Raw genomic sequence first — 14,298 nt, forward strand, 5'->3', positions numbered from 1 at the left:
GGGACATCATAGACCTAACAGCTGTTATGGATGTGAGAGTCCGGAGTTAGTCTGATGCCAGCACCGTTATGTGCTTCATTAGTGTGCTGCCAGCTCCCTCCCTAGTAACATGACGATTGGCTTAATGAATGTCTTATGGCACTAGAACCTTGATTTTTACAGATTTGGCTTGGCAGACAAAGTTGGAGAATTCTGAAAACAATTGTGTTAGAAAAAGAGAAGAAATCTTTCAAAAGTGGTTATTAAAGTTAACATCATAGAATTCAGACTACGTAGCATTAAGGTACAAAATTAATGGGAAAGATTTTTCCTTTTCAAATGCTAAAAAAGATAAATATGACAACTTCATATTACCTTATCTTTCCCACCTTCTTTCCTGTTGTGAATTAAAATGAAACCAATTAGGAAAATGATCATAAGATTATGTTAAGTGAAAAAAAACCCATGATATGGAATTGCAGATACCAAGTGTTTCTATAACTCGAGTTCTTGATTCTTGAAAGGTCCATAAATTCTCTATGAGAAGGTGTTAAAACTGTGGTTTCTTACTCTGCTTCAGCCACACTGGCCTCCTTGCTGTTCCCTAAATAAGTCAGGCCTAGGCTCACCTCAGGTTTCTGTACTTGCTGTATCTTCTGCCTAAACTCTCTTTCCTCTGTTATCTGTATAGCTCACTCCCTTACCTTCCTCAGGTTTTTTTCTCAAAAGTCCTTTCATAGGACTTTTCTGATCACCCCATTTAAAAGTATGTCCCTCTCAAGTATTTCTTATCCCACATCCCTGCTTTATTTGTCTATTATATTAAACATCATTAAATATTTACTTGTTTCTTAGCTGTCTTCCTCTGCATGAATGTGAACTCCTTGGAGACTGCGGTTTTTGTCTGTTCAGTTACTAGATTTACAGCACTGGCACGTAGTATGAGTATTCAATAAATATTTGTCAAATGAATGAGTCTATAAAGCATTCCTACAAATTAGTAAGAAAATTACAAATAGGAAATTCACAGAAAAAGAAACCTGAAAGTCCAAGAAACCATGAAAAATTACTAATCAGGAAAATGCAATTAAAATGACAAGATCCCATTTCACACCCATCAGATTGGCAAAAATTTAGAGGTTTGATAACATCAGTTTTAGAAGTCCAATAAATATTGAATGAATTAAACTGTGCCTGAGTTATTAACGAGTTAGAATACTGCTTGGCCCCTTGTATGTGCTATATAGACATTTGTTAAATAAGTACAAAGTACTTATTTGTGAGGATGTGGAACAACAGGGTGTCATACTTTGCTGGTGGAATGGAAATTTATGCAACCACTTGAGAGAGCTATTTGGCAATAAATGGTAAATTTGACAATAAGCACACTGTGACCCAACAGTGTCTAGATTGTACCCCAGAACAAGGGTCAGCAAACATTTTCTATAATGGAACAGATAATAAATATTTTAGGCTTTGTGGCCATGGGGAAAAATTAAAGATTTTCTGTAGGTACTTATATAACCATTTAAAATAACTTATATAACCATTTAAACCTTAGAGCAGGCAGCTTAGCCTGTAGAAAAGTAGATGGCAGGCCACATTTGGCCTGAGGGCTGTAGTTTGCCAGCCCCTGATCTAGTGAAACTCCTTCTCAAGTACACAATATAACACATATAAGAGAACATTCATGGTAGCATTATATATAATAGTGGAAAATTGGAAATTGGAAATAACCTAAATGGCAAACAATGGGAGAATACAGAGTGTTGTATTCATATAATAGAATGGATAAATCTAAAAAAAGTACACATTTAACTAAAAAAAAAAAAAATTTAAAGGGTAGGTAAGTTATCATGTACATGATATTTTTAAAACATTACATAAATATATAAATATATTAATTATATACTATTATATATATATATATAGTAAAATAGTAAAAATGTGAAAGTGGATGATGAACACCAAAATTCACGTTAGTGGTTATTCTGTGGAGTAAGGAAGGCTAGTCAACTTGTAGATTGGTACATCAGGGGCTTCAAATGCATCTGTAGAATTTAAATGAAAATATGAGGCAATTATGGCAAAATCAAGATTTCATAACACTAGAAGGTGTTCATATGGGTGTTCATATCACATTTTTGGTGTTTGTCGTGTTTAATAATAAAAAATATTTTAATGTTATTTTAAGTTTTATTTGGATGATTTGGTGAGCACTTTACAACCAAATGCTGACAACAAGATTTCTTGTCCACATTTGTATTTGTGACGTGATTTAAGTTGATGCTAAATAGAACCACTTGAGTTTCTATGAGAAAAGAATAGAGATAGGATGAACACAGAAATTATGTGTTCACGCCAGTATCACAGCCTGCTCCTCAAATGACAGAACACGTAAACATCACAGGAAAATTAAATCAGAATAAAGAGGAGTATAGACTTGATAAACTCAAGGAATCATATTTATGTAGTAAACAGTGTTTTGGCTTCAGTAAAAATCATTTTTCATATTCAGTTAATGTTAATTTGAATTTTATTAGTTTTATTTGGCTTATATTTAGTTTGTAAAATTATTTTTGTTTTATAGTTGGTTAAAAGCTTTAAACATAAGGAGTTCACAGCTAGCTTTTGCTTTGTACTGAGTTACATACACTAGGTCTGTAAGAATGTTTTTCCTTTAAATGAATCTGTACATTTCCATTGAGTTAGCTCTCAGCTGTGTAAAACAGTATGTTTTAGAGAGAGGAAGGGACTTCCCTGGCGGTCCAGTGGTTAAGATTTCGTCTTCCAATGCAGAGGGCGTGGGTTTAATCCCTGGTCAGGGAGCTAAGATCCCACATGCGTCATGGCCAAAAAACCAAAACATAAAACCGAAGCAATATTGTAACAAATTCAATAAAGACTTTAAAAATGGTCCACAGCAAAAAAAAAAAGAAAAATCTTACCAAAGTATTAACAGTGGGATAGTGAGATTTGGAGGGTTTTTTTTACTGTGATATTCTGCATTTTCCAAATTTTCTGTACTAATTACATGTTATTCTAACAATCAGAAAATAAACAAAAGCTTGTTAAATACCATTTAGCTATGTTTAAGAGTTTTATACTTACGGGGGTCACTACTTTGTTAACCTTAGAACTAGAGTTCCCCTTGTAAGATCCAAAATCTGTTCTCTGGTTTGTCATGAATCACTGTTACTCAAGACCAGACCCGGAAATATGACTAGACGCAGTAATATCTATTGTCTCACCTGAATGTCGAAGTGCAGAAAATCCTTGCTCATCCTCCCACTCCCAAGTTGGTTCACTCTTATTGTGCATGGAATGGAAGTTAGGAATTTCATGATGCCAGTCTATGTCTGTGCTGCTAATAAAATAGAAAATGATGAAGAACTTATTAAGGAATTTCTTAGAACTTGAATGAAATGAATGTATTTCTAGAGATTTAAACCTTATTAGCTACCTTCCCATCCTTTCACTTTTCAGAAATAGTGTTGTAAAGGGCTTATTGTTAAAAAGAATAATTTATTTTACAGAATGAACCAGGCCATCTCTAGAATCTTGCAAGAACAAATTACTTGACTCTGCACTTTAACAAAAATTTTTTAAAGAGATGTGCAAATACATCTTTGTCCACTAGCGGCATGCAACGTTTTCCAAATCACTACCAGATCTTCAAAAGAATCTGAAAGACACAGAGGTGAGAACAAGAGCCATGCACATTCACCTGCTGATGCAGTCTCCTGTGAGAGGGTCGCAGCTCCCTGCACAGTCACAAGGCCTGCAGCCATAGGCTCCGAAGCCCCAGTATCCCACCATACACCTGTCGCAATGTGGCCCTGCCACCCCCGGCTTGCAAGGGCAGTCACCGTTGCTGGGGTCACAGAAGGTCACTGAGCTGAAAGGAAGGACAGCTGATCCAACTGGATGACAGGAACACACTACAACAGAGAGGACACACAAGGACCAATGAGTAACCAGATTATCTGTGGAGATTAGGCCCAGCCATCCCAAACTGGCTTCCCTTTACCACACAGCATATCTCTGAGGCTCCTCCTTTACCCACTTGGTGTATGCTCAATGAATGAAAGCTAATTAAATGACAGATAAGAAGATATCATCAGAAAAGCACATCTGCTGCTAAACCACCTAATTTATCCTAAAATTAAAGGCATTAAATATGAATGGCTTTTGTTTGGGGTGATGAGAATGAATCAGCAAAGAAAACAAAGAAGGAGCAGTTAGTGAGAAAGGAAAAAATTCATGAGCGCATGGTGTTCTGGAAGCCAAACAAAGTTTCAAGGAGGTGGACTGACATCAACTGTGTTAAATGCTGACAGGTCCAAGAAGATGAGGAACAGGAATGGGTCACTGTACTTGACAGCATGAAGACCACCGGTGTCCTTGGCAGGAACGGTTTCAGTGTAACAGTGAGTGGCGAACCTCACTGAAGAAAACTCAGGAGAGAATGGGAATAGAGTAATCTGAGCAAGAGAACAGACAGCTCTGTTGTGAGCTTTTCTATAAGGGCACAGAAATGTGGTGGTAGCTAATACCGAATGGATATATGAACTGAAGTGAAGGTTTGAATTTTTGTCTGTTTTGATTGTTTTAAGATAGGGGAAATTACAGCATGTTTGATGTTGATGGAAATGATCCAGTAGAAAGGGAAAAATTGATGAGTAGAAGAGAGATGGGAGAATTTTTAAAGGGATACTTGAGTGAGGAAAAAAAGGATGGGATTTGGTGTAGAAGAGGAGGTGTTGGACTTGGGTAGGAGCATGATTAGTTCATAGTAATAGGACAGAAGGCAGAGCATATGGATACAAATGCAGGGAAGTGAATAAATGCAGTGGTGGGAGCCGGTGGGATTTTTCTTCTGATTGCTTGCATTTTTTTTTTGGCTGCGCTGGGTCTTTGTTGCTGTGCCCGGGCTTTCTCTAGTTGCAGCAAGTGGGGGCTACTCTTCGTTGCGGTGTGCGGACTTCTCATTGCAGTGGCTTCTCGTTGCGGAGCATGGGCTCAGTAGTTGCAGCATGAAGGCTCTAGAGCATGCAGGCTTCAGTAGTTGTGGCACATGGGCTCAGTAGTTGCAGTGCGTGGGCTCAGTAGTTGTGGTGCACGGGCTTAGTTGCCCCGCAGCAATGTGGGATCTTCCCAGACCAGGGATTGAACCCGTGTCCCCTGCACTGGCAGGCAGATTCTTAACCACTGTACCACCAGGGAAGTCCCCTGATTGCTTGTATTTTCTGGATGAAATAGAAAGCAAGGTCATCAGGTGAGAGAGATGATGAAGAATGGGAGTGGGAGAGTGAATGAGACACTTAGGAAGTGAAGTATAATTGCCAGCAGCATAAAGGCCACCTTTTGAGGTTAGTAGTCATCAATTTATAGTGACCCCAGATAAAATGATAGGTTGTTTCTCCAACCCTATACAAACCTGGGAGAGTTCAGGTTTGGTATAGGAAGAAAGCTTAATTTGATTTGTTGAACGTTTGTGTCCCCCGGCTTCAGATTTGTATGTTGAAGCCTAATCCCCAATGTGATGGTATTTAGAGGTGGGGGGCCTTTAGGAGGTTTGGATACAATTTGGGGGAGATGAGATTGGTGCCCTTATAAGGGAATGAAGAATGCAGAGCTCTCTTCTTTGTGAAGGATGTGAGGCAACAACAGAGGTTGGCAGTCTGCAACCCAGAAGAGAGCTCTCACCAGAACTGGACCATGCTGGTACCATATTGCGGACTTCAACCTCCAGTTATTTCTCCAACTGTGGGGAATAAACGTTTACCTTTTAAGCCACCTAGTCTATGGTATCTTGTTATAGCAGCCTGTATGGGCTAAGACAGCTCCTCAGACTAGAATCTATAATCAGCCACTTCTGCAAGTCCTTTCTATTAATCAAAAGTCCTTCCCCTCAGCCCTCTCCCAACTCCTGCGATTGCCTACTGCTCAGTTTGACAATCCCCAACACTTTCTTTGTTCATGGGCTAGCAAGAGTAGCTGAACAAAGTAAAAACAAAATGTGCTTGTTGGGTTTATCACAAATTTGTGTACCCTAACCTCAGTAGGGTCCCCTAACTGATGCTCATTAGCCCTATTTATTCAGTTGTCCCTGCCTATTTTTTTAAAATAAAATTCCTCACAGTGGGTGTCCCAAAATTTCTCCAGACTTTTTAATTCACCCTCACCACTTGGTCTGAAGATTCTGATTCACTGATAAGGTCCTCAGGTAATCTTTTCTCCACCTCAAAATCTCTTTATCTTCAACTTTCCACGCTTTTCTCTAAGAATCAAATGAGAAAGCTGGAAGAGATCTTGCTTTATGGCCTTGTCTCTCACAAGCTCTGTGATTTTGGACAAAAAATTTAACTTTTGTGAATGTCGGTTTCTTCATTTGGGTATCTACATTACACAGAGATTTGATGAGGATGAAACTATTTTAAATGAGATTACTTCAGCAAGGTGCATAGCACAGAGTCTGACACCTGCCGGCCGGCTCTTCCTTCTGAATCTTCTCAATTAACTTTCTAGATCCCACTCCCTCCTTTATCCCCTTGGAAACTTACTCTATTGATTACTTTCTTTGTCATTAAAAGCTCTGTTTGGCTTCAATCTGGCTTCACATCAACTACTAACTGTGTGACTTTTGGCAAGATACCTAGCCTCTCGTTTTCTCAGTTTTCTCTTCTATAAAATGGAAAAGAGAATATCTACCCTCATACAGTTGTAAGGGTGAAAGGAGATCACGTATATAAAGCACTTAGTATAGTGTATGGCATATGGTTAGTTAATCGTGAGTTAAATAACTAATGAATTCATTAGATAATTCTTGTAGAAGCATAGAGTCTATGCCTGTATAAGTTATGGTGACTCACGGATATGAGTCAAGGAGCTCATATCCGTGTGGGGGAAACAGAGGAATAAACAAAACATTTCCATAATCTGTGATTAGCACTCTGATAGAGCTCTGTAAGAGCACAGAGGAGGGGTGCACAGGCTGAGGGTCTCACATAGGATCCACAAAGGAGGGGTCATTTAGACATCTGAGTTGATCCTAAAAGATGAGTAGGAGTTTGCAAGGTGAAAAGGAGGGGAAGATAGGCAGTTGCTTATTTCAGCCTGTCTTTAGATTCTCTCCCCGTTGCATTTCTTTTAAATAATTAAAACAAAATTTTAATTGTGGTAAAAAACACATACCATAAAATTTACCATCTTAACCATTTTTAAGTGTATGGTTCATCCTCATTGCATTTTATGTTTCTGCATTATATGTGGAAGCTCTTCCTGCTTCCTGAAAACGTGAAACTCTTTCATGCCTCAGTGCCCCTGGCTGTGCCTGCATTGTTTTTACCTTTACCCTTCCTTGTCCCACGCCTTCCGGACAATTAACCACCCTCTCTTCTATGCTGCCTCTGTTCTTTGTATATATTTCTATTCTGTGTGTATCACAGTGCATTATTATTTATGTGCCTGTCTCCCTTATTACTGGACTCTGAACTCATTGACAGAAGGATCTTTATCTTCTTATTTTTGCTTTCTATGCCCCAGAACAGAGCCTGGTACATAGTAGATGCCCAAATAAGAATTTACGGAATTGACCTGAAGGACATTCCAGGCTGTAGGAGTCATATGTGAAAGGGCCTATTTGGGGACTGTGAGAAGGTTACTGTGTCTAGAGTGTGCATTGAGTGGAAAGCAGTTGGAGCTGATGAGCCTGAAGAAAAAGCTATAGAGTTACGTTTGGAGCCAGACTGAGGCAGGGCCTAACCCAGGAAGTTGAATTTTGTCTTATGGGTATAAAGAATCATAGGAAGTAAAATGTTAAAAAAGCAGAACTACGACATGGTTATAATTTAATTTTGACAGTTACTTTGGCATCATTGTATGAAATAGACTGCAGTAGGGGGAGACTGATGGCAGAGAAACCAAAGAAATGAGAGAGAACAAGGAACTTGACTAAGACAGCAGATGAAGGAATGGGAGAAAACCTTATTTTTTTTAATAGTGAATTGATAGGGTTCAGAGGCCATCTGGATGAGGAGGAAGAATGCATTGTTGAGGGACAAACAGAAACTGAGGAAGATTTTAAGGTTTGTAGTTTATGAAAGTGAATGACTAGAGCAGGTTGGGATAGGTGAATCCATGTTGGGGTGGAGATAGGGAAGGGAGGGAGAAGAGAGTGAGTTCAGGGTTAGACATATTAAGTTTGAGATGTCTGAAGGATGCACCAATAAGTTATAATACACAACTGGAAATAATAATCTGAAGTGTAGGAGAAGGTTGGGGTCACAAATACAGTGTTGAGAGTTGTCAGCAGATGGGGGTTGAAACTAGGAGGGCTGGATGAGATTTCCCAGGGATAGTGTATAGAGTGAGAAGGCAACCAAGGGTGGAACACTGGTCCAGGCAGACAAGGACCAGATAGAGAGGGAAAAGAATCAAGTAGGTGTTGTTATAGAAACCAAAGGATGAGAAAGTTTCAAGTGATTAACAATGTAAGACAACACAGAATGAGTAAGTCACATAAGATTTATAATAGGACAGTAATGCTGTCAAACAGGAAGGTGTTGGTGACTTGTGAGAAGAGGAGCTGAAGAAATGCAGGTATTGATGGTGTAGTACTCTGTTTAGATCTCTTTAATTTTGTTAAGCCTATAATCATTAGTGCAGTGGTTCCCAAACCAGCAGGAATGTGAGAAGTCTGCAAAAGTTCTTTACATCTTACATATGTGAAACACACCCTTCCTCTCCTCCCTTATGCTCTCCTTGGTTGAGAACCACTACAGTAAGGGCATGGAATATTGCCTTTTTTTTTTTTTAAACAAAAGGTATAAATTATCTTCTTGAGAATATTCATTTATTTGCTTACTCAACCAACATGTGTTAGTTAATAATTCTAATGTTTACGAAGCATTTGTAGTCTACAAAACACAACTGCCCCTTAATCAAACATTTAAGATCCTTCATACTATGGCCCTAGCCCACTTTTCCGGTCTTACTTTTCATTACTCTCTTGCCTATAGCCCTCATTCTAATCGAATGGGATGAATTCTTGCAGATAGCCTTTATTCTAATTAAATGAACCCCCAACCTTTCCTGTTTCTGTACCTTTATTAATTTCAATAGGGAAATCTTTTCTCCTATATCTATCTTCCAAAATTCTACACGTCCTTTAAGATCTATTCAAGTGTCACCCCTAAAGTTGTCGCTGGAAGGGTATGGTCAAAGCGATTCAACCATTTGGAGCAGTGGAAGTGCTCAAGGTAGCAGCTCTGTTTGCACCTTTCTTGTAAAGACAGAACTTCAAAACTCATATTCAGTGATATTCAGAAAAGAGATGCAGCACCCTTCCCTCTGCTACCCTCTCCCACCTCACCAAGTATGAAGCCCAAAGCAGCCATTCCAGTTACCCATCTAATGGACAAGTTTACCTTCTTTGAGAAGTCATTCCTTATTTCAGCACAGTTGAATATGATTTCATCCTTTCTTTGAAACCCTCTAGTGCTTTAAAAATAACACTTCTTCTTATCGCTCTGGTCTCTTCTACTTTGCATTTCAGACAGTCAGAGGTTTACTTTTCTCTGTCAAACCGGTATGTAAATTCCTTGAAGGTGAGCATGGGTCTCACTCACCTATCCCCTGAAGGCTTTAGTGGAGGTAGACTTGGGTTCAACTCCTAGCTAAATTTTTACCTTTATGAGCCCCACATTTCTATTTTACCAGGTGGTACCGAGAGTTAAATGAGCCATAATGTATGTCCCTAGCACTTAACAGGCAATTAGCAGATAGCAAATTATGGCTGCTCAAAAAAAGACTGTTTTTGTTTGTTTTTATTCTTATTCCTCTTCTGTGACGTCTGTCTTCTTGATCTTTCCCTATTTTCTATTGGATTATTGTTCTAAAACAGACTGTTAAATTGAATTAAAAGGCAGTGATAAAAGAAACTATTTACAAAGGACAGAGGAGGAAAACACCATAATAGATTTTGTTCGAAAGGATAACAATGTGTGTGTTTGTTTAAGGCAGCATTTATTTATCTGTTCACTTACTCAACAGACATTTAATGAGCATCTACTATGTGCTAAATACTGAACAAACTCCTAGGGATAAGACAGTCTTGGCCCTTAAAGAGATTCATAATTTAGAAGAATAATTATTACAAGATTAAAAAAAAACTTACCTAACACAAGAGAGAAGTAAACATTTTGCTTCTAAAACGCTGAATTTCTCAGGAGACCAGTTTTATTTTAATTCATACAGTTACGGTGATCACTATTTCCACATTAAATCCCCAGATATTTTTTCTTTTGGTTGGGCCTCATTATGAAAACATTAGGCATTTTCTCTTAAGATAGCAAAGCACTTTTGATTTTTCATTTGTTTTTAATTAAATAATTTGGAGGTATTATATAATATGTAACATGAATGTATCAAAATGCTATGACTTTAAATTAAATCCCATAATCCAGTATAAACATTTCATCATTTTGAGGTGACTAAACCAATAGTTACTGTATGATTCAGTTAAGTCAACCTGGTTCTTGACAGCAGACAGGGAGCCAGAAGAAAGACAATGTAGGACTCTCATCTATTATTATATGGTATTCCACCACCACCATCATTATCTTTTATTCTAATAGAAGATCCAATCCTTTCTAGGATTTGACCTCTCTGTACTGCCATGTATTTTATTTTATTTATTTAATTTTTAAATAAACTTACTTATTTTATTTTTGGCTGCGTTGGGTCTTCATTGCTACGAGCAGGCTTTCTCTAGCTGCGGTGAGCAGGGGCCAGTCTTCGTTGTGGTGTGGTGGGCTTCTCATTGCGGTGGCTTCTCTTGTTGCGGAGCACGGGCTCTAGGTGCACAGGCTTCAGTAGTTGTAGCTCGCGGGTTCTAGAGCGCAGGCTCAGTAGTTGTGGCGCACGGGCTTAGTTGCTCCGTGGCATGTGGGATCTTCCTGGACCAGGGCTCGAACCCGTTTCCCCTGTGTTGGCAGGTGGATTCTCAACCACTGCGTCACAAGGGAAGCCCTGCCATATATTTTAAAACTTACACACATTTCAGGAATGGCCAGAGAAGAATGTGATTCTATCACATGTGCTAGTGGATTTCTGTCAATGTGACTTTTCACATAATTACAAGATAAAAATACCATTTGGAAACTATGCAGAACTAGCTTCAGGCAGAAGGCCCTGACACCTTTCATGGCATACTTTTTCGGACTGCACACGGAGGCTTGCCTTGCATACCTATCTCTTGAAGTTTGTATAGCAGGCAATATCTGACACACATAATCTACATTTCTTATTTTCTTCCAAAATGCAAATATATTTTCTTCTTGCTTGGGGGGAAAAAAAAGTTTCTTCTTAGATTCTGGTTCAGGTTCTGATCCTCCAACATATATTTCTTTTTTTTTTAAATTTATTTACTTTATTAATGTATTACTTTTGGCTACGAGTCTTTGTTGTTGTGCACAGGCTTTCTCTAGTTGTGGCGAGCGGGGGCTACTCTTTGTTGCAGTGCGCAGGCTTCTCATTGCGGTGGCTCCTCTTGTTGCGGAGCACGGGCTCTAGACACGTGGGCTTCAGTAGTTGTGGCTCGCGGGCTCTAGAGCGCAGGCTCGGTAGTTGTGGCACATGGGCTTAGTTGCTCCATGGCATGTGGGATCTTCCCGGACCAGGGCTCGAACCCGTGTCCCCTGCATTGGCAGGTGGATTCTTAACCACTGCACCACCAGGGAAGCCCCAACATATATTTTTTACCAATTGTTGATTCTAAAATGCAACCTAAGCACTTACTTTTTATGCATTCATTATGATGAACGTCAAATTAGAACCCAATTGCAGTGACATAAATCCTTGACTTCAGCTTTCTCCTTGTTAGACATAAAACCCAATAGTAAAGATTGAACTAACATCATATACTATTATTCTAAACTTATTTGTTTCATTACCACTTTTGGTATATTCAGCTGTGGTAAATTGTTCTTGACAGCCGAAAATTGCCTGGTAACCAGATATGTTTAGAAACTATGTGGTCTACCTAGGTAGCAAATCATTACTGGAGTAATTATTACCACTACCCCCCAAAAGAAAATTTGCCCTAGGCTGCTCTCACATAATCATATTGGCAAAGCAAAATTATTAAAAATGTCATTTTAATTCCTCACTATTGTCACAAGATTTCTTTAATAATGAAAACATCTTATTTTAAACAGTATGTTCTATACTGGTATGTCCTGTTATAAGAAAACATGACATAGTAATACAAAACTTCCAGAACAGATGAGATAGAGGAAATGGGTACTTTACAAAAGATTTCACAACAATTTTCCTTCAAATAATGAATTTAGATAATTGCTAAATGTTGTACAAATTTTACAAATATATATTACAGATATATATTTGTAATTACATCTATTTTGTGAAGTATTGTCCCTCCATAGAGCATGCACAGAAAAGAGGACATGAGCTGCTTTTCTCCTAGGAAACATAACTATTAATGAAGCAATGGGTGAACACGTTTTTAAATAACCTTGTGTATCTGTAAGGCTCTAAACTAATAATTGTTTCAATCACAAAGACTGACAATAAATACAGCTGTCTGGAAAGTACTTGTAATATCTCAGGAAGACATAAAATAAAACAAAGGCAATGTAATAGAGTTGGTAAGGGCACAAACTTAGGAGTCAGACTAGAAGAGTTCAAATTCTGGTTATGAGGCTTATTCCTTATATGACTGTGAAATTAACCCCCTCAAGTCTCAGTTTTCTCATTCATGAAGGAAGAGTAAAAATACCTAGGCTATAGAGTTGTTTGTGTGAGGACTAAATGAGATAGTGTATATGTGTAGCAATGTTTCAGGCATTTAGTGGTACCATATGCTTAGATAATAACTATTATTGTTATCTGGATGAAACATATTGGTTTTAAAATGTCCATCATTCATTCATTCATTCATTCATTATACCTTTACCAAAGAGTTCTTGAGCTTTAGTGTTAACATGAATTATGCTAGGGGCTGAAGATACAAAGACAAATACAGTTATATCTCTTCAGAGAGGGAAGAGAGATATGCAAATAAATAATTACAGGGCAGTAAATGTTAAAACAGAGGTAGACCAGGGTGCATGGAAACACAGAAGAAAGAATAATAACTGCCTCATTATAGATATGGGTTGTTTTTTAAGGAAATTAGTGATCTAACTGGCTTTCAAAATATGCTGAAATTCCTTGCTTTGCACCTGTGAGGAACTGGTGGCAAACAGCTTTCTTGACTAATCTAAATCCTATAGAATTAGGTTACTCTCTTGTTACATGTTCCTTTCTTTGCTTAAAAAACAAATTAATCGGCTATTACTTTCATTTTTTGGATCACAGTATGTTGAGAAAAAGTAGGGTATTATCTATGATCCTGCTGCTTATAGGGAGATACCCTGCCATGGAATGTAGGACAAAAGTCACAGCTGTCAATCTACATGAACATAATAAGCATGTAAACATGGGTACAAAATGGCCAGGAACATAATGGAAGAGTTATGGCTTCCTTTATTTTGATGGGGTTGCTAAAGCATTTGGTGGTAGAGTCGCAGGAGACCACTGCTGCCTTTTCATCTTTATTCCCACCTTCACTTGAGCTCTATGAGTCTTCACATCTTTCACTCAGAGTGATCCACAGTGCCAAGTGTGCAGCAGAAACAGCCTGCTGAGTTTAGCATCTCACCTTTTTTAAATTGCCCGAACTCCTTAGTATTACCTGATGGCTCTAGCTTTTGCCATTTTATTAGTAAAAGCTACACTTGGAGCAAAATACCCTGAAAGTATTTGCTCCTGATTTAGCTTTTCTAAAAACAGAACTCAAAGTTCAAGGCCCTCAGCTGGGAAAGAAACTGCTCGTCAAGCCCTTTCACCACTGCTCAGTGGCCACTCCTTCAGCTGCGCCTCCCAGCCTCCCAACATTGTTTTCTCCTGCAAAGGCCAAGGCCCTACAGAATTTCTGATGGAGAATTTTTAATATCAAAGCCATTTTGAAAGCTGTCCAGCTTCCTGCCGAGGTTCTTAGAAGGAACAGAAGATGACTTTGAGATGCAGCTCCAAACAGAAGGAGACAGTATGAACTGTCATTACTATATTAAGTGTGAAGTTAAATGTTAGATAAAATGAAGTCTTCTACATTTTTTGGGCATTATTTTCTCCTTCTACTATCAACTGGTTTTTTTTTTTTTGCTAGTGGATGGATAGCTACAAATAATAGAGAAAAAACTAAATGAACTTTACTCAAAGACAATACGGTTTTTACCCCTTTACTCTCCTAAG

At 38.4% G+C, this 14,298-nt stretch overlaps 1 protein-coding gene across 1 annotated transcript in view; it reads right to left on the bottom strand.

Moving 5' to 3' along the window:
- NTN4 (netrin 4) overlaps positions 1-14,298 on the bottom strand; it is a 106,271-nt gene that overhangs the window by 12,373 nt on the left and 79,600 nt on the right. The window contains exons 6-7 of the mRNA XM_060025414.1: positions 3,707-3,920; positions 3,231-3,346 (exon numbers count right to left, since the gene is read on the bottom strand). Of these exons, the coding sequence (XP_059881397.1) occupies positions 3,231-3,346; positions 3,707-3,920 (330 nt within the window). The remainder of the gene's footprint in view (positions 1-3,230; positions 3,347-3,706; positions 3,921-14,298) is intronic.

Source organism: Delphinus delphis, chromosome 11 (assembly GCF_949987515.2).
Source record: "Delphinus delphis chromosome 11, mDelDel1.2, whole genome shotgun sequence".
NCBI classification, from domain to species: Eukaryota; Metazoa; Chordata; class Mammalia; order Artiodactyla; family Delphinidae; genus Delphinus; species Delphinus delphis.